At 57.7% G+C, this 19,871-nt stretch overlaps 1 protein-coding gene across 12 annotated transcripts in view; it reads right to left on the bottom strand.

The window, feature by feature from the left end:
- The window catches only part of EPB41L1 (erythrocyte membrane protein band 4.1 like 1), a 71,037-nt gene that overhangs the window by 7,298 nt on the left and 43,868 nt on the right, over positions 1–19,871 (bottom strand). For 2 of the 12 annotated variants that reach the window (XM_074842837.1, XM_074842836.1), the window contains 16 exons: positions 19,232–19,307; positions 18,710–18,928; positions 18,517–18,604; positions 18,039–18,191; positions 17,153–17,250; positions 16,829–17,004; positions 16,263–16,411; positions 15,654–15,689; positions 13,469–13,660; positions 12,017–12,115; positions 4,578–7,259; positions 3,911–4,018; positions 2,285–2,683; positions 790–876; positions 310–390; positions 55–117 (listed from right to left, as the gene is read on the bottom strand). In XM_074842837.1, the coding sequence (XP_074698938.1) occupies positions 55–117; positions 310–390; positions 790–876; positions 2,285–2,683; positions 3,911–4,018; positions 4,578–7,259; positions 12,017–12,115; positions 13,469–13,660; positions 15,654–15,689; positions 16,263–16,411; positions 16,829–17,004; positions 17,153–17,250; positions 18,039–18,191; positions 18,517–18,604; positions 18,710–18,928; positions 19,232–19,307 (4,706 nt within the window). The remainder of the gene's footprint in view (positions 1–54; positions 118–309; positions 391–789; positions 877–2,284; positions 2,684–3,910; positions 4,019–4,577; positions 7,260–12,016; positions 12,116–13,468; positions 13,661–15,653; positions 15,690–16,262; positions 16,412–16,828; positions 17,005–17,152; positions 17,251–18,038; positions 18,192–18,516; positions 18,605–18,709; positions 18,929–19,231; positions 19,308–19,871) is intronic. The other 10 variants (XM_074842838.1, XM_074842840.1, XM_074842842.1 and 7 more) reach the window with 10 other exon arrangements.

Here is a 19,871-nt window from a genome sequence, read left to right as displayed (position 1 = left end):
TCCCTCCCTCCCCACCATTTGGCCTGGCTGGTGGTGCCACATCCCCCTCCTCACCGGTGAGAGGGAGCGAAGGTCTGTCGCGGGAACAGCCCCTTTCCCAGCCTTGGTGCTGTGGTCCTGAAAGAAGAGCAGATGGGCACGTTGGCTTGGATGCAATGTGGGGGCAAACATGGCAGGTCACCCTCCGCAGACATCCCCGGGGGGGCAGGGTTCCCCCCCAGCACAGCCAGCCCCAGTCGCCCTCGCCGGAGCAGAGGCACCTCAGGGCACGGCGGGTCCCCCACCACTCAAGGGGCCAGCCCTGCTTACTGAGGTCGCCAGTGCCGTCTCTGCGGTGCCAGCGTGAGCAGTGGCTGTGGTGTCCCTGCTGCCCGGGGTGCCTCCTTCCACCTGCCAGGGCAAAGGAAACCCGGTGAGCCTGGAGGTGCCAGGGAGGGGGTGACACTTGCAGGGATGGTGCGGCCATCCTCGCTGCCAGAGAAAGCCAGGGAGGGCCATGAGGCCACGGACACGTGCAGTGCAGCATGTATGGCGGCCATCACCCTCTGGAGATGTCCCCATGTGCCAGCGCTGCCCAGCAGCATGGCAGAATATCTCTGGGTGGGCTTTGGTTTGATATTTTGGGGACTCCAGCAAGATAAGGGTGAGCAGAGGCCCCCTAACCCACCCTCCCAGTGCTGCTGCCTGGGGACAGGTTTTGCTGGACTGAGGCTTGGCAGAGCCATCGGGGAGCAGGGCCACAGGAGGACGGAGCTGCCACGTCACCTGGGCTGCCTCTGTGGTGCTGACCTGGTGGGGAGCGGAGCCGTCTGCTTCAGGTTTCTTCATGCCTGGGCCCAGGCCGACAGTCACAGCATCCGTCTTCGGTGCTGATGACTGCAGAGGAAACACAGCAAGTCAGGCACTGGGGCACGATGCCAACAGCCCTGAGTACTCCTTGTGCAGCAGCCCCCATGAGCTGAGCATCTCTGCCCCACTCCTCAGCAGGTGCCACACACGTTTGACATCCTTCGAGCCGTCATGCCAAGCCCTACCTGGGCAAAGAGCAGAGGCCAGGCTGCTGCCCTGGGCAGGTGGCCACTGTGCAAAGGGCCCTGTGTGACTGACATACCCCAAATCAGACCTGATGCTCTGTCCCTGGGGTTTTCAGGGATTTTTTGGATATAGACACCATCGGTTAGGGCACACTGGTCTTCAAAAGGTGGGTGACACCCACCAAACACATTTCACTTGTGCCCTGCAGCAGGTTTATGATCTGCACCAGGTCCTGGTGGCTGTGGTTATACCCAGGGAGTCAGAACTTCAGGGGAATGGAGACAGGTTTTCAGCGCTTCCCTGCTACAGGAAACTGGAGCTGCCAGGTGCTCCTGCACAGGGGCTGCTTCACCAGTGCTCAGCATTCCTGAGCCAACAGCCTCCCCTGCCCAGCGCTGGCCATGGGGCATGGTGGAGCTCATCACCCATGCCCACAGCCCTCCTGTGACCCTGCAGCCCACAGCACAAGTGTTTCCAGGCTGGTTCAGAGAAACCTCCCTCTAATTCTGCAGCTTTATCCTGGCTCCAGGTCTGGACTCACCCTGGCAGCTCCAGGCAGCGTTGGGGACTTACCTGCCAGGGCTGGAGGGCTGCCCCAGCGCTGACCGGGCAGGAGATGGCCCTGGCCTGGCGCAGAGGCAAGGCTACATTTCGTCCGAGCTGGAGCTGGCTCTACCGTCCTCTCCCTGTAGCATACACTCAACTTCCACATGCATGCCGCATGCATTTTTCTTAGCCCTGTTATAGTCACTCCCAGCACAGGAGTGACCCTCCACGAGCTTTGGAGAGGCTCCCACAAGCTACTCTGTAAATCCCTCCCAGCCCCGGCACGACCAGAGAGGTTAGTTGGCAGCACATTTCTCTTCACTACACAAACTGGTCACTGACTTCATGCAAAACACAAGGACAGAACTGTTGGTTAGTGACACGTGCCCTTCCCAGCTGCTGACATGCTGTAGTGGTGCAAGGGACAGGGTGGGCAGCCAAACACGGGGGTTTACAAGATGACGATGACTTCTGCTGGTTAGCAGTGCACAAAACACACGACAGAGCCATGCAACACAGATGACAGCGTGCGCCGGGGGAAAACAGCTACACCGGACAGGAACCTGGGGATGTTTGAAAGCTAGCATGCTCTTCCAAACCAGCATGGGAGTGCACACCAGCGAGGTAATACTGGGCACCAGGACAAGGAACACGGAGGCATGATGCACTGAGACAGTCTCGGTGGAATGGTGTCCTTGTGTACCTCTAGATGGGAGACATCTGGGCTGGGCTGGGAGACCTTCTCCCCGCCTTTGACATCCTCTTCCAGTCCGGGAGCTACTTTGTCAGTGTGCTGCAAGGAAACCAGGCCTTCGTCTTCTGTTTCACTTTTGTCCTTGTCCAGCTCAGGCAGGCTCCGGGAGATGTCCTCAAAGGCTGTGCCATGGAAGTCACCAATAACTGTGAAGTCCACCTCTGCTTCCAGGCTGGAGGTTGAGCTGACCGTGATGCTGGAGCACTTGCGCTCGATGGCCAGGTGGTTGTCCTTCAGAAAGACCGAGTCCTTCTCCTGGTCCTGCTCCTCGTCGCCGGTGTCACTCTCAGGAGCCCTGTGCCGAGGTGGCTTAGCTTTCTCCTCGGCGCCCTCCCTCAAGCCCGCTCTCTGAATGAGACACAATGGCGGAGAGAGACGGAGACAGTGAGCACCGCACAGCGCGGCAGCGCTGGCAGCGCCGACGGGGGAGAGGGGAGGAGGAGGAGGAGAAAGAAGGCTGCAGCAAACATCACAGAGTAGAGTCAAACACAACTCAAGCATGGAGACTCAAACCTTTCTGACAGCAGCGACTTTGCAGGGGTGGAGTGGGGGAGAAGTGTTATTCAATCTGATTTTGCCAAAAGTCTATTGGTAATTAATCATCTCACAAAAGGGTCAGTCACACAGAAAAGCTTGGCCAGCTTGGAGGCACATCAGTGCACCCGGTGGAAGCAGATGTATGCAAAACAACAGGTCTGTTAAGAGACATTCAGAAACAGCTCAGACGCCAGTGCTATTGTATGTCAGTAAGGTTGGGCACTCAAAAAAAAACAAACGAAGGGAAAGAAAGAGAGAAGAGTTTGAAAGAAAAGGGCCCCACCAGCCACGCGTGGTGAAGGAGAAGCGAAGGAGTGTGCCAATTCCACTGAGCATCCGCGTGGGCCCTGCGGAGCGTCACCCCGGGGGGAGGAGGACCAGCCACCCCCCAGCCCTGCACGCCAGGGCGGCTGCTCACGCTGGGGAGTGAATCTGCCCCCCCACCACAACACCTCCCCTCCAGAGGCCTCACGCAGCCGGGGATGAGTCTTAGGGATGAGCTGGTTGAGTGTTTGGTCAGTGTAATTGACAGCACGATCAGAGCCAAGGGATGACCTCCCTCCGTTAGCTCTACACCAGACATGGACATACCTCTCAACTCCACCATCAGAGGGTACATTTGTCCTCGCCACACTTTGCCATGAAGCCATGGGAAATCTAGACCCATGCTGAACTTTACAACTCACTCTAGGCAGTTCTCCCTTAGGAACAGCTCTAAGCCCACTGATGCCAGAGGAAACCCACCTCCTGGACTCTGGTCCAAGTGTTTGCAGCCAGAGCTGCCCCTGCAATGGGCCAGGCTGTGCCAGCACAACCTTCCCTTGGCACTGCTGGGAGGTTGAGAGGTATGAGAAACAGGGTGTCAAAAAAACTCAAGAGGAACACACCTGCATACATGTTTTCGTGTGTGTGTGTATGTATAAATATATACATAACAGCTCTGCAATGGGGAGAGGAGCTGGAAGCACACAGCCCTCAGCTGGTTAATGTGAGCTTTCACACTACAGTAAGAAGCAGTTAGTAAAACAGCACTGAGACCTGGAAGACCACTGGAACAGCAGTCTTTAAATTCTCTTCTTTCAGGATGGATTTTATTGACGGGTCAGATAAATCCTTTTCTTCCCCACTTGGTTCCTGAGATTTGCTCTGGATTAGAGAAAATGGTTAGTTGTAAGGAAATGAACTCTACAGGCGCTGATCTAGAGCTTACAAGAGCGAAGAAAGCTATTTCATCATCCAGCCACCAGCTTGCTGAAGACAGGGGAGGGTGGGTGAGGCTGGCGAGCTAAGCAAGAAGGGATATCAACATAAGAAATGCAAGGGTGAAGCTGGAAGCGTGGGCACGCCGCTGCTAGGTGTGCGTGCGCGTCCGTGACAGAGTCGCAGCTCCTTCAGCCACCCCCCGTCTCCCTTTCTTGCTCCTGGACATGAAGCTTGGGTGCCCGCTCTTGGGTTTAGCGAGCGACATTCTCCAGGGAGCCAAAATGTCAGGGGGGGGTCACAAAACAGAAGCTGATGAACCAACTGGCCAGCAGGTCTGCATTCAGCAAATAAGCCTGACCACACACACATACATAAAAGGACAGGGGATGCAAAGCGACTGCTGTCAGTCAATGGATGTGTGAGGAGCCACTGAACATGATAATAAAGAGCCACACAACATGCGCATGAACTTTCCATCCGGACAGTTCATTGGAAGAGTTACCACGGCTTCTGCCAGTGTGAGTTCGCAGCCAGAGTCAGGGGAGGCCAGGTCAGCACTGTCTTCTCCTTCGTGCTCCAGGTCAACAGAAACATCTTCCTTCAGAGAGAGAGGCTGGGAGGTGTCTCCCGAACCAGCCCCTTGCCCGAGGGCCAAGGAGCCCCCACTGGACGCGGGTCCCACCGGAATGACTGGCACCGCTGGTGCTGAGGCAAGGCCTGTGTTCAAAACCATGTCCTGTGCCAGACCCATCTTCCCCTTTGCTTTTGCTGATGTCTCAGCTTCAGGCACACGCTCTTGTCCCTCCTGGGCTGCCCTTCTCTCCGCTTCGCTTTGCTCGAACATCTTAATCTTAGAGGCCACTGAGGTTTTCCTGTAGCTCTCGCTGTCCTGCCAGCTACCTGGGGCCACAGTGACATCTCCATGCTCCTGCGATACAGCTCCCGTCCTCCCAGCCACACACATCAACAACCCAGACTCTATTTGATGTGTCCCACTGCTCACGTGCAGCTCTCCCCCACCTTCATAGATCAAGGTAGAGAGCCGGTACGTCTTGCTTCCTTGACACAAACCTGCTACAGGGGTGTGGGAGTGCGGGACATCAGCAGCTTCTTTGGGAGGAGACTCGTCCTGCAGAGGCTGCCCCAGAGCAAGGTCACTGTCCCTGGCGGTTTCTCCTACTGTAGGGCTCCTGCCCTGCAGATCTTGTCCCACATTAAACTCTAAGTCCCAGGGTGGCTCTTGCGCTTTGGGATCTGCAGTGTGGAGCAGCCCTCCAGCCACAGGACCCTCTTGGGGCAGGTCTCTTATTATGGCCTCAGTCTGTTCTTCTGATTCTTCTGCCTTGGGAGGCAGCTCTTCCAAGCAAAGGCTTTTCTCACGGGACAATTCTTCCATCCCACAGCCTTCATCTCTGGTCAGCTTCTCTGAAATGGGCCCTATGTCCTGGGAGAGCTCTTTTATCATAGGCTTCTCCTCCTGGAGCGGCTCTTCTGTGGCAGGGACTTTCCTCTGGGTTGCCATCGCTGTGACAGGGTCCATGTCCTGGGCCACCTCCCCTGTGGCTGGGTCTCTGACCTGGATCAGCTCTGCTGCAGCATCTGTGTTTTGGGGTGGTCCTCCTGCAACAGGACTTGCACCTCGGTGTAGTTTCCACGTAGCAAAGCCCATGTCTTGGGGTTCTTCTTCAGACTCAGGATTGGCACCCCTGGGTATTGTCACTTCTGCTACAGGGCTCACATCCTTAGGTGCTCCTTTGCTGACTACAGGGCTTGCCTCCTTGTGTGCCACCTCCACGGAGAGGTTCACATCCTTGGGTATGCCCACACCTCTTACAGGACTGGTGCCCTGAGACAGGTCTCTGCCCTCAGGTTCAGCGCCTGGGGCTGGCTCAGCAGGGGCAGGGCTGGACTGCTGGGGAAAGGACGTAGGGGTAGGAGTGCTGGGTTTATCCCCTTCCAACCCCGCAGTGGTGTGAGGGTGGCCCTGCTGAGGCACAGCTGATGGAGGTGACTTGGTCTCTATCTCTTCCATCTGAAGAACCTCTTTGGCACTTTCCTCCTTGTCACCATCTGCTCCAGTCCTTCCCGAGAGCCCCTCCACTGCTGTGCTGAAGTCCAGGCTCTGTACTGGGCTCCCTCTGTGCTCCTCAGCCTTGTGGCCATCCCCTGCCAGGCCACATGGCTTCAAGCCTCCCTTTGGGCTTTGCAGATCCATCTCCTCTGGTCCCACCTCTCGGGAGCATGGTAGGGCTTCATCTCCCTTGGGTGCTTCACAGCCTGTAAGCTCAGCAGATGCTTTCTCTTGCTGTAGGGACAGCCCTTCCTCCCACCCTGAGGTGGGACATCCTGTCCCAGGCTGCTCTGGTGCTTCAGCAGGTTTTCCAGACACTGCCCTGTGTTGTTGACTCGCTGAGGAAGGGGGTTGGAACCCTTCTGCCACAGGTGCCGCGTGCCCAGATCCCTCCCTGGACACATTCACAGTAGATTCTGGTGTCTCCTCCAAGCCAAGCCATCCACCCGTCTCCGAGAGCAGGTGTGTTTTACTATCCTTCTCCTCTCCCTCTGGATCTCCTAAGTAGATGATCCTCTGGGTTGCAGAAGTCTCCGAGCTGTCATCACTAGCCTTCACTTTAATTTTAACAAGCTCTGTGGCTGTGGCTGGCACTCTGGCCTCCGGCTTCCTGGAGGCTGCAGAAGTACACTCCTTGGAGACCACCTCGCTTTCTCCCTGGGGAGGCTCTGGCCCCAAATTACTGGCCCTTTGCCTCTCCTCAGGCTGATGACATGGCTTGGGCAGACCTGGCTCACCAGTGGTTGCTTCCTCGCTCTGTTCTTGGGGCTCGTCCTCTGCGCTCTCAGCTGGCAGGCGCTCTGCCTCCTGGCTGGGCTCCCCGCTGGTTTCCTTCTCATAGATCTCATCCTCCCAAACAGACTCAAAATCCTCTGGACTAGCAATCATTTTTGCTCTCGTCCGGGTATCCAGGGCTGCATCTGCAGGCTCTTCCTGGCCTGCCACTTCCTTGGCTTTCCCTACTGCCATCTCCACTTTCGATATGCTCGCACTCATTTTCACCTCTGAAGAACTTGCATGTGTTTCTTCTTTCTTGACTCCCAGAGCTTTCTTTAGAGCTACTGCTTCCAGCCTAGGAGTTTCTCTCTCTATAAATACCCAATGCTCCGAGCCCTGCATTGCAATCGGAGCAAGAAGAGTTAGCATCAAACATACTTTACCTAACGGCTGATGATTGCTGTCATGAGTAACAGAAAGCTGATCTGCCTCTGACAGGACTGACTAAATTATTACTATTATTCATGCAAGAGTTGAGGCAGGGTCTATACAAAGAGCCTGGCAACCCGCTGATGGAGAGAAGGGACTGAAAATAAGGGGTCTGATGCCGTGACGGGGACTGAGATGCTCTATCCTCTCCAGGGACCACTTTTTGCTCTGGGTGGTGGCTCACTGACATACCTGCAGTATCTGCAGCTTTGTTGGAAGTACAGAAGTAGGAGCAATGCTCCCAGCAGACACATTAGCAGCCATCGGGGCATCTCTCATGAGGCAGGGGAACGCAGCTGGTTAAACCCAACTGGGACTGCCCGTCTGACTCCTGTTTTCCACTGGCTCTAGCAATTTCCATGAGCAAAGAGCGAGATTTCATTGTAGGCAACAGTCTGTGTTTTGAGTAGATTCACTCTCAGCTTCATCCATGTGCCCTAAGACTATGTCAGACTGCCAGGAGCATGAGCAAGAAAAGAAACCACCTTTAGGCATCAGAAAGGCCCTTTCCCCTTCCTACCAGATGCTGCAGCTCAGATTCACTCCAAAGTCCATCCTTCCTTTCCCGCTCACCAGGGAAATCTCAGCAGCAGCAATTATTTAGCAGAGGTTTCTAGCAACGCTGAAACCAAGTGGTTCAGAAAATGGAACCTGTAAAAGGTTACCTGTGAAGTGTAAAAGAAGACCCTGGGCTTGGCAGCTGAGCCAGCTAGGGGTTCTGTGCAGCAAGATCCAAGCAAAGGTTGTGGAGCATCCTGCAGCTAGGACACGGTGGGTATGTGATATACCACACAGTGTATCTGCGCTGCTGCACAGGGGAGATGCTAGGTCCCTGCTACTGTCACAGGTTTGTCCTGCAAGACAGCTAAAGACTCCACAAGTGACAAGAACAAAGCACTGCTAAAATTCAACCACTTCTGGAACAGAAGGTAGAAAATAACTCATGACAAGACAGCAGCAGGAAAACACTTGCACTAATGAGGAAGCCCAGCAGCCTCCCCAGCCATCCTACCGCAGGCAGCACACACGCGAAGGGCAACGCTGCAGGCAAGGTCCTGTGGAGGTCGGCACAGGGCTGGCTCTGCCCATGACACAGGCTGCCTGGGCACCAGCCTGCAGGCAGAGCCAGCGACACTTCTGCAGGCTGGGCAAGACTGACCTGCTGTGGCACCAGGATGCACTTCGGCCCCAGAGAGTGGGGGGGCTGGTTGCCCGCTCCCTGCTCAAACTAGGAAAAATAATCCACGAAAACGTGAGCCATGCCCCACGCAGGGCTGTCAGGGTGAATGTTTGGAGCGGTTGCACCCAAAATGGAAACCTAATAACTGATATTGAATAAGGGGAAACAGGGGGGCAGATGGAAGCAGAGTGAGAGGGAAGGGAAAAGAAGGTGAGATTAGAGGAGAAAGGACGAAAACCAATTACTAGTGGAAGGGCTTCCACAAGGAGGGGAATCAAACTGGTGAAAGGCCCCGGCTGCTGCCTTCTTCACCAGGTGCCAAAGCAAGCAAAGGTCCTTAGGCACAGTGCCCCAGGCCTTGCCCTGGCAGCACACACACCTTTCCCCCTGCCATGGGCTCTGGCAAGAGCATGGGCACCCCCTGAAAATCCCCCAATGAGTGCCTGGGTGGGAGGCACAACGGGGGCTGCGCACGGGCCCAGCCCACCACAGGCCCTCTGCAAGAACGCCGAGCCGCCTGAGCTCAGAGGCCACTGCAGGCTTGTCGCGCTGCTGGGAGGGACAGCTGGGATGGCACATGTGCGTTGCAAGCCATGCCACACACACGGCAGTAAGGGCACCCTCCTCCACAGATGGAAGACAGACCCCTGCCAGGGCACCTGCACCCGGCCACAGCCAGGCAGCCCTGCGCACCCGTGCTGGAGGAACCAGCTCTTCAGGAGACCTGTCCCATGCCAACTCCCCACAGCATCGCTTGCACAAGCCTCTCCGATATCCCTTTACCCTGCACTCCCAAGCACCGTCTGCTCTCCAGGTCCCTTCCTCCACACCGGCCTCCGATGAAGGTTTTATTTCTTCCTAGTCCATGGAAATCGCAACAGAGGCAGTTGGTGACTGCCAGGTTGCACCTAGGCCTTTCACAGTTGGGGTTGACCATGAAAGCAACATTATCACTAACTTGGCAGCTGCATTCAGCCTGCCAGGAAGCCCAGGTTGGTCTCTAGCATTCCTTTAACACCAGTCTTCCCATTCAGTAGCGATGCTCGTGAGCAATTCAACCAGAAGACTGCTTACTTTCCTGAGGGTACAGCGGCTTCTCATTGCTGAGCCCCTTCCGCAGCCAAGGCAAGGATGGACAGGTTGTGAACACATGCACAAATCTCTTTAGTGAAGCCCTCTCGTCCCCCTTCTCTGGCCGCAAACCAGAGACTGTCCCTGGACAAAGACAATGAGATTCTTCAGGCTCCTTCTCTGGGTTAAGGCTTGAGATATATGTTGTAGATCAAAAAGCCTTAACACAAGTCTTCTGAAGCCTGGAACAATGTGTTCTTCCATGGCAGGACCTCTTAACCAGTAAAGAAAACCCAAAAGTTTCAGATTTATTTCCAAGCTTCCTTTGCCTCAAACTTTGTCAGGGTGAGCACAGCCCACTCCAAGGGAACTGCTCTGTGGTGTGATCTGAACTCTGGCTCAATGCCAGCTCCAGCCACAGCTCTAGCTCCACAGCTAACAGCAGCCCTTGTGTCTCCAGAGCTTGAGGACTCAGGGATGTTCGGAGCAAATACTTGGATACTTGGGTGTATCCTCCAGGAAAGAAGAGAACTTCTGGAGCTTTGGAGATCAGTAGTCTGGCAGGATAGAGTGTGTGCCAAGGCAGGAGCCAAGTCTAAGAAGTGATGATGCTGGGAAGGGTCTGTCCATAGAGCAACCTTGACTTCCCAAGGGATAATTTACTTTCACACTCCCCCCCTGACAACACATCTGCTCGAGGAACAGGAGCATTTGGGAAAGCCATTTTCCCTGTGGCCTACGCATCACAAGAGAGAGCAAGCTGGTAGAAAGGAAAGAAATGACAGCATAGAGCAGAGACAGCCTTCTGCCCCTGTCAACAAGGGCCTTTGGCATCCTTCAATGTCCCTGCCATCTTTATTTGCTCCCCGGGGAGACCCAGCTCACCAGAGAAGAAAGCATGACCTTCATAACAAGGAGGGGAGAATGAGTGAATCTGAGACAACAGACTGGGTTGCTTTATCACCCAAAGCCAAAGAGACTCCTGGCACCTCCCAGCTCAGCACTCTGGTCCTCCAGCATGAGTGAGGACTGAGGGATGGAGGGGAGGGTGGAGACGCGTGTAGCTGGGGGTGACCGATAACCCAACCTCAGCGGCTCTGAAGCCCATGAGCACCAAGGGACTTTCTGGCTGAGCGTGATGAGAGCTCCAAGCTCTGCAGATGTGCTGTCCTCATGTCATTACCCTCTGAGGGCCACAAATTCCTCACTGTGACCAGAGGCCGGGGGGGACAAGTTCCCACATATCAACTGCTGAGTCTCAGCCACTAATGCCTGGAGAGAAATCTTGGCACCTGCACCCCAACGCAGCCCTGGCATCCCAAGGGTCTGTGGAGGGCTGAGGGGAAGACTCTCCGCACCTCAATTCTGCTGTTTCTGTCCACCAACTCGTTAATACTGGCACGTAGAGGGTTCCAGCATGGATCAGGAGATGCTGCTGCAGAGCCCAAGCTTCACTGAAGGCGCCTGTACCCTTGCTGAAGCCTGAGGCTGTGCTAAAGCCCTCACTCACCCCCACACTGCCTCCTGGGGACACGTGCTCCAGCCAGCCCAGGTTCAGGCTCAGCCTTGCTGACGCTGGCAACTTCTGCACTGAGGGAGATGACAGGGAGCGAGAATGGGACCAGCCTCATCTGCCCCCCTGCCCGATGCTGCTCCTGCTCCGCTGTCTTCTCTGGGGGCACTCAGGCAGGACGTGCACCCCAGTACCGCTGGGCACCTCCCTGCAGTGTGGCTGGGTATGACCACACCAGAACCAAGTCTCAAAGACCATTTTCTTCTGCTCAGTGATATTTCCTCCTGGCTGTCCTGGGAAACAACACCATCACACGAGATAAACCCTGCACGCAAGCAGTGCTGAGAGCCCACATTCCGCACCTGTGGGCACCGCACGAGGACATGGAGGGCAGCATGGCCCTGCTTTGCACAGGCATAAGTCCAACATTTCTGATGCCTCCAAAGATGCCCTATTTCAGGGTGCCTGGGCCTGGGGAACTGCAGCCAAACTGAAAGCACAAGGGATCGCTGAAGGCAGCTTGTAGCTGCCTGCTTGCTTGCACCCACAGAGTACCTGTGCCATAGGGTCAGCACTACCTCGGGACCCCCAGCACTGGCCTCCAGCATGGCCCCCTCACCCAGCGCACAGCCAGGCTTGGGGGTGCACAGCAGGGCTCCACTGGAAGGTCCCTGCCCGGACCCTGTCTCACAGCCCAGAAGGAACAGTCAGGGGATCAGATTTCAGCAACAGCCCTGTCCTGCCGAGGGATCCTGCCCATCGCTGGAGAGGGGACCCACCCAGGGGGGCCAGCGATCAGCTCAAGCTCTGCTCAGAGGGCAGGAGCCACCTTGGCAGGCCAGAGGGCCCCATGGGGGGGAAACTGTGAGAGAAGGGTGGGAAGAGGAAGATGGTGACAACCTCAGGAGAGGAGACAAGGCTTTTCTGCGTGAAAGACTCCATGCTTAGGGAAGCTCCGTGCTCAGATGCAAGATCGTCTAGGGTGTCCTCTTCCATCGTCTGTGCCAGCACGGAAACCCCAGCACCCACAGGGAAAGAGAGAGAGAGAGAGACAGACAGAGAGACACAGAGAGAGAGAGAGAGCACATGAGAAGGAATGAAGGAACAAATGGTGGGTAGGTGGATGGCTAGGTGGATGGCTGGGTGGATGGATGAACAGAGGTCACAGCTATGCCAGCTCTAGATGCTCCATTTACATCTCTGCACTTCACATATTTGCTTGTAAAACAGATGTGAGGTGAAGTCCCTCTTCCTCTTCCCAGCTCAGTGCTTTGATGAGGGGCTGTGAGCTCACCTCTGCCCAGGCCACCCTGCAGCCCCAGGTCTCCGGTCAGTGCTGGGGACCAGCAGGCACACGTGCACATCACGAATCCCCTGCAGAGAGCCCCTGGCCCAGCCGCCCTGCAGCACCACGCACCCTCCCCGCAGCCCAGCCCCATGGCTTCACTTGCTCTACAAGACTGTCCCGAGAGGGAGCCAGGGCAAAGCGGGCCCCATGCGTGGCATCCACCCTGCCCACAGCCATGCCCACGGGTGCAGGCACAGGACGGGCTCCACAGTCCCCGCAGGGAGAGGAGAGCAAGCAGGGGGGGGTCCCTGGCAGGGAGACGGCATCCAGGCTGGCAGCGGGGATGCCCTTGCCACACGTAGCCTGTACTGCCTGTACCGAGCCAACCAGGAACCCAGCACCCAGCTGTGCCACATCCGCGCCCCTCGCACTGGGGGCTCTGCATGTCCCGGCATCCCCAATTCCAGCTCCCCAGGTGCCTTCCTTTCACACTCACAGTCCCACCGCAAAGCCAGCAGGCAAAACGCCAGGAGGGGAGGGCATGCGTGCAGGATGCCAGCGCGGCACTGCTCACGCCTCCACCTACTCCCACCACCCAGGTCCCAGCTGGTGAGAGCACCATGGGGCACCTCTGCACAGCTGCCGGGTCCTGCTCCGCTGAGGACACTCCCTGGGCCGGAGCTGCACCGCGCACTGCCACGCAGCAGCCCAGCTGGTACAAGGGGTGAGGAAAGTCCCATCTCATGGGCCAACAAAGCCACAGCCCAACTCTCAGGTACTCCCAAAACACAGCCCTCAGAGAAGGATGAGAAGTGCAACTCCATGCAGTGCCTGAGCACAAAGGGAGATCACTACCAGGAATGTGAAAACGGTTAGCTCGTTACAAAACTTAGAGACAACAGCCTGGCCAAAGGCCTCCTCCCTCCACCCCGTGTCCCCACCACGTAATTTCCACCATGCTGTCCCAGGGTGGCACAGGAGGCAGAGACCCAGAGCCCAACAGCTGAGGAACATCTTCACGCAAACAACCTGATCCCCTCCATAAGAGAAGCAGCGGCACAAACCTCGCTGGCCTTTTCTGGGGTTCCCTTTGGTGTTTCATCCTCATGCTTGGGTGAGGAAGAGGCTGGTGAGGAAGGCAGCCTCCTGTCCCGGTCCCTGTGAACCAGCTTGCTGTTGGGCTCCTTCAGGGTCCGTTTCAGCTCATTGATGCTAGCCTGATGCTTCAGCAAAACATCTTCTGGCTTGTCTAAAAACTTGTGGAAGGAGAGAGGAAGATAACTATGATTAAAGCACCGGCCAAGGCAAAAGAGATGAGCGGGGGCACTGGGAGGGTTTGCTTCACACTGGGCTTGAATTGAGGGTCTCAAAAGCCAAATGAACAGCGTGTCAGAGCACCCTGGTCTGCAGTTCTCACTAAGACCATTGCAGGGAGCAGCAAAAAGGCAGTACGTGGCTGAACGCGCGTGGCAGGCTTCCCCCCGTGCAGGGCACAGCACGCCCCTTTGGCATCTCCAGCACGGCCTGTTGAGGACAAGCTAAGCCACCGGGAGGAAGAGAGCGGGCTCTCCCTCGGGATCAGCAAGGGATTGGACTCTGTTGGAAATACCAGCAGCCTCCTCTGCTGCTCTCCTGTGTCAGGCACAAAAGGAGCCTGAGCCTCTGTCCCAGCAGGGCAGGAAACCAGCATTTCCAACGGAGCTCCTTCAAAGTGGGCTTCTGCCAAAGGGCAGGAGGTCAAGTGCTGGTCAGAGATGTCCAGCATGGATCACCATGGGCCAGCCTGGGCCCAACAGCAGCCTGGGGTGGGGTGGGGTCTGTCCTGCTGTGGAGAGAGGACAGCTCAAGAGCGCTCAAGTGCAAGGTGGCATTTAGGCGTTAGAGCATCGTTTTGTGACGGTACAGGCACCAGGGTGGCTCCCCTCGTCCTGCCGCAGAGGTGGGCAAACTGGCTCAGAGCAAGAACCAGCAAGAGCAAGAACCCTGGCTTCTGCTTCAAACTCAAACCTCTTTTGAGGTTCGAAAGGAGTCACCTAAAACACCTCCCCGGTATTTCTCCTCAGCAACAGCCCAAGAGAGTCCCATGAAAAACCCTACCAAATTTTCCAGATCCTGAAGGCTCAGTGCAACTCATGAAAAAGCTCCCCCCGTGGACCCGTGTGTCTGAGCCGTGGAGAAAAGCTTCATGGTTTGCCCACCTCTGGGCTCGGGGTGTGCCAGGGGAGCAGCACATGCACATGCAGCGGGGTAAGCAATGAGGTGGGCAGGGGAGGGACCGGGACCGGTGCCCACCGCCCCGGCGGGGTCTGCCCTGCGGTGCCGAGTGGGACAGTGAGGGCTGGGTGATGCCAGCACGGCAAACCCCATCTCCTGGCTGTGTTTGCCTCTGGCGACAGCTCCAGCAAGGATCTATGTCCCACTGTGAGCAGAGGGGAAACCCCTGGGGAGCAGCCGTGGATTTTAGGCTGGGATGAATCATTCCTGATGGGGGGCCACCATGGACGTGGGAGTTTGTGCAGGGGAAGGCACAGCCTCCCTCTTCTCTGTGACAGCCTGCTCTCAGGGCGGGCAGATGCAGGCAGCTGCCCTCTGGCACAGGGTGCCAGTGCCTGCCCCCACCGGCAGCTGAGCAGGCGCTGGAGGCAGATCAGAGACTCATTTGCCATCGGCGGGGCGGGACGGCAGCTCGGCGCAGCGAGGAGCTCCGGCCCCGCTCTCCGTGGAGGAGAGCCACGCTGCGGGAATCAGGGCTGGGGGGACTGTGGGGGGCTGCGGGAGCGCAGAGCCGCCGGGCAGGGCAGGTGGCGGAGGCAGGTCGGGTCCGGCAAAAGCAGAGCACGGGTCAGGGTGCCAGCAGGAGTGATGGGACCAGCCTCCACAGGAGAGCTAGGGCTGCAGGGCTGGACGGAGAGAAGACACGAGGCGAGGACATGGCGGAGTCAGTAACACGAGCAGAAGCCAGGTCTTCCCAACGGGCCAAGGACTCAGCATGGGGGCCTGGCCGTTGCGCCTTGGGAGGGCTCTTGCTCACACGTACGATTAGGACTACCTTACTTAGTGGGATAGAAGATGCCGTGTGCACGCTGGGGCAGATCCCCAGCTGTCTGCTCATCGGGCTTCTCTAGCATCCAACCCCCTGCCCCGGTGCATCTTGTATTCCAGTAAATAGGGTGACACACAGTGTTGCTTTGGAAAGGATGGACAATATGATGCACCAATGAGGACTAAGATACTCCAGAGAGAGAATACCTCCTGCTTGTGCCTGGGGGTTGTTTCGTGCTCCGGCTGGCAGCAAAAAGAGGGTTAAAAGTAACCAGCAGGGTCAGTCGAGGGAACTTGTCACAAACATCACAGTTAAGTTGATGGGCTGGTAGGTGCAGAAGGACCGGACCCCCCCTCCCCTCGCAGCCTGCGGCTGAAATGGGCTGGGGTGTCCCTTGGCCAGCCTGGGGGCTGGGGCAGGGAGCGGGTGGGCTGTGCCTGGGCAGTGGCAGGCACGAGTGTGCACTGGTGTGCCTGGCCTGTCCCCATCCCTGTCCTGGAGTAGGGCTGCTCCCAGGTCCAGCCCTGCCTGGAGACAAGCCTTGAGACCACCTGGAGGGCGCTGGGGAATCAGACTTGAGCCAAGCCCCAGGACAGCCCCATTTTTACCAGTGAGGCCAAGAGCTGTGTCCCAAGGGTCCCAGCAGCCTGGGGCAGAGCTGGCAGAGAAAGGGCTGCAGGGGACCGTGCCCCGAGGTGACCCTTCCTGCCTGCAGCCCAGCCCTGTTGCCTGTGCCCAGTCCCCTGCCTGCCCTGTCCAGGTGTGAGCCAGCCTACCCCTCGACATCCACCCTCCTCTGCCCGCCTCATCTGTACCTTCAGCTCCTTGATTTTCGTTGGGGTGGTCACCTCCTCATCCTCTGTCTCGGACCGTCTCCTGCTGCCAAACTCACCATCCTCATCCCGCTTCTCGCCCTCTGCCCCAGCGTCGTGGTTCTCGCTGACAGAGGCTGGGCGCGAGAACTCTGCCCGTGGGGGAGAGCCCGGGTCACCCCAGCCCTGCCACCCCCAACCCCCACCCCAGCCTCCCATCCCCTGCCCCCCACCCTGACAGCTCAGACCTGGGGGCTGAGGAGCCCCAACGCCCTGAGCAGGGACAGCTGGTCCCAGGGCACAGGGAGCCGGGGGGAGCCCCATCCCCAAGCTGCCCGAGCCCCGCCCTGCCACGTCCCCCTGCTCATGCGCAGTCTGAGCTATCACTTGGGGTGGGTTCAGACCCTCTGCCACAGGGATGCGGTTGGGGTCAGCCTCCAGAAGGAAGCCTAATGGCTGCTGTAACCCTGCCAAACGAGCCAAAGAGCTCGCAGAGACGAGCCAAACAGCATCCCCCTTGCTCCCGCCAGCGAACCAATCTCCCACCCCCTCCCCAATTTGGGGCATACCTCCGTCAAGGCTGCGAGACATGGTGTACCGTTTGCTGGAGGAGCGCTCGAAGAAGGGAGCCGGGCGGTCGATGAGGGCACTGGCCTGTCGTGTCTGCGCCTGCGTCCGCCCGCTGTAGCGAAACTTGGAGCCCATCACCAGGAAGCCCTTGGGGGGTGGCTCTGGGGACACCAGCCTAGGGGTGAGAGAGGTGGAGTGTCATCAGCAAGCCCCAGCCATGCCCCCTGGTGCTGCCCTCCATGTGTACCCGCTGCAGCAGAGGCAGAATCATGTCTGCCTCCAAGAAGGGAGGCCTGGAGGAGGTCTGGAGAAGGTTTCCTCACCTGAAGAAGGTGTGATGCTCTATGCAGACCTTCCAGAGACGCTTGGCGGAGCGGTGGTTGGGCAGCTTGAAGCCAATGGTGCTCTCAAACTGTTCATACTTGGGGGAGACAGAGACACGCCGTTACAGGCAGATCCTGCCCTAGAGAACATGATGGGATGGGACCTGCCTTGCCAAGGCACTCAGGTTCCCCTGGCAGAAGCATAACCATGCCAAAAAAGGTATTCTTCAAAGCAATGCTGGAAAGGTTCATGCCCAGCCCCACTGGGTGGTGGGATCACACCCCCACACTTTTGGCTTAAGCACTTTCCTCAACCGTAAATGGCTTTTCAGTGCAAGATAAATTCCCTCAAGAAACAAAAATCTTTTACAGCAAATTTTGGTGAGAGGGCATCACTCCCCGTTTTAGATGCACTGTCTTTGCCCTCCTGCCTGCTGGAAAATGTGGGTGGAAATGCATTCTCCCATCAGTTCACATAAAAGTGAAAAGAGTGAAAATAAAGTTTGAAAATGAATGAACAAGCCTCCTGATGTCTTTCTGTGAAGCACGGAAGACACATCAAAAGGGGCCCTTAACCCCCCTTCCTGGGCAACCTCCCTATGCCAGCGGGGTGACAGTGTCTGGCTGGTGGGGAAAGGAGCCTGGGGGTGCCCTCAGCCTGCTGAAGTCACTTTGCCAGTGCAAAATGAGAGAACGAACAAGAAAGCACTTGCTGAAAGCCTCCGTACGCCTCAGGAGATGTGGTCTCTTGGCCAGCGTGGTCATTAACTTGGGACCCTTGGGGCAGAGGCTGGAGCCAGGCGAGGACCTCCCCAGTGGGCAGCCCCAGTCCAGCCGAGCGGGCACCCTGCCATGCCCTGGGTCCGCACTGGCGCATGGCACCCACCTCACCCGGGCGGATCTTGATGTAGAAGTTGCTCCTCTTGTAGGAAATTTTGAGGATTTTGGGCCAGGCGAAGCGGTTGATCCTCAGCCGGTCCCTGTAGATGAGGAGGCCATTGGCGCAGACACCCAGCATGATGTCGATGCCCTCTGAGTCCTGGAGGAGGCGAGAGGGACAGGAGGGGACTGCTCAGCTGCCCAGTAAGAACCAGTCCAGCCAGCAGTGCTATGTTCCCTCCTGTTTGGTGCTCTGCTACTGAGGACCAGCTGACAGAGAGGTCACTGAATCACAGACACATTGAGACTGGACCTCTGACGGCCCTCTGGTCCAGTGCAGGGCCACCCAGAGCTGGCCACCCAGGACTGTGTCCTCCGTGAAGCTTCAGCGTGGGGGGAAGGGGCTGGGCAGGGAGGGGTGTGCAGGCAGCAGGGCAGGATGGGGTGGCACTGGCCATTGCTCTGGCAGCCCCATGGCCCCGTACCTTGGCGTGGTGCAGGTCCACCCCGTACATGGAGAGCTTCTTGGCGTTCTCCAGGAAGTGGATCTCCGCTTCCCCGGGGGTCATCCCCCTGCAGGGAGACAGAGAGGGAGACACATGGCTGAGCGCCCCACCAGGCGTGGGCCAGCTGTCTGGTGCCTTCCTCACCACCAGCCCATCCTCTCCTGGGGCTCACCGGTAGGTCTTGTGCAACTCCATGATGCGCTCCTCCAGCTCCCGCGTCTGGTTGGGGGCGAAGCGGAGCTCGCTGACGTAGTTGCCCACATGCTCCTCAGCATCGTAGTCGCCCAGCTCAGCCTGCACCGCATAGGAGCCCAGCAGGGCGTGCGTGACAAAGGAGCAGGGCAGGCGCCCCGTGATGATGTCCGCACGGAGCTGCAGGCACAGGTAGTATCTGCAGGAGGGGGCAAAGGGTGAGAGCGGGGCGGAGGTGTGTGCCCTCTGGAGCTGCCCTGGGAAGCAGCAGCATGCACCCCACTTTGCACTACTCTCCATGGGGACTGTCACCTCTCACAGCCACCTTCCTGGCCCCACACTGCACGATTTAGACATGCCACATGCAGCGGGAAGGCCGTGAGCCCCCAGACACCTCCCTCAGCTGCCCACGTCCTGCCTGAGCCCTGCCCCTCCACACACTCCCAGCCGGTCCCCTAGGAGCTGCCCCGGCTGCTGTGCCCATGGAAGGGCTGGTCCTCACCTTGTGATGTCCTCTGTGAGCTGGGCAGGGTCTGGAGGGTAAAACTTCACCGTGAAGGCGAAGTTCCAGGGCCCACCTAGGGAGGGGAGAGAGCAGTAAGGGCAGCACCTCTGCTGACTGCACACAGGCGTGCAGGAGCATCTGGGCATCCACTAAGGGTCCCCCAACTCCCCCCAAGCCCAGCACAGGGCAGGGAGAAGGGTGCTCCAGAAGCTGCTGGGAGAACAGTCTTCAAGACTCTAGCACAACTTGGTTAATCCTCCCCAAACAGCTAAGGAGAGAAAAGCATTGCAACTTCAGCAGCCACCAGCTCAGCATGACTACCAATGTCACAGCAAAAGCCTCACATGTCCCAAAAGGTGACACATTGGCAACAGCCCTTCTGCTGCCCCAGGAAGGCAACATCATGGACAAAGGCACCCCAGGACCTGTCCCAGCAAGCCCCCCACTCTTCCCCTCCATCCCTGTCCTCTCTGCTCAGGGCAGGTGGGGATGGTGACCAGAGAGGGATCAGGTCTCAGCCAGCTTCTGGTGGCAGAGGTGGGGTCCTTTGCCCCCCACACCTGTCACAAGTAATAGGAGAGGTAACAGGCAGCTGAACGAGCAACAGCATCTCTGTCCCCAGGCCAGCGGTCAAAGG

The sequence above is a fragment of the Strix aluco genome, chromosome 17 (assembly GCF_031877795.1).
Source record: "Strix aluco isolate bStrAlu1 chromosome 17, bStrAlu1.hap1, whole genome shotgun sequence".
Taxonomy (NCBI): Eukaryota; Metazoa; Chordata; class Aves; order Strigiformes; family Strigidae; genus Strix; species Strix aluco.
This window is presented reverse-complemented; position numbering and strand designations above follow the sequence as displayed.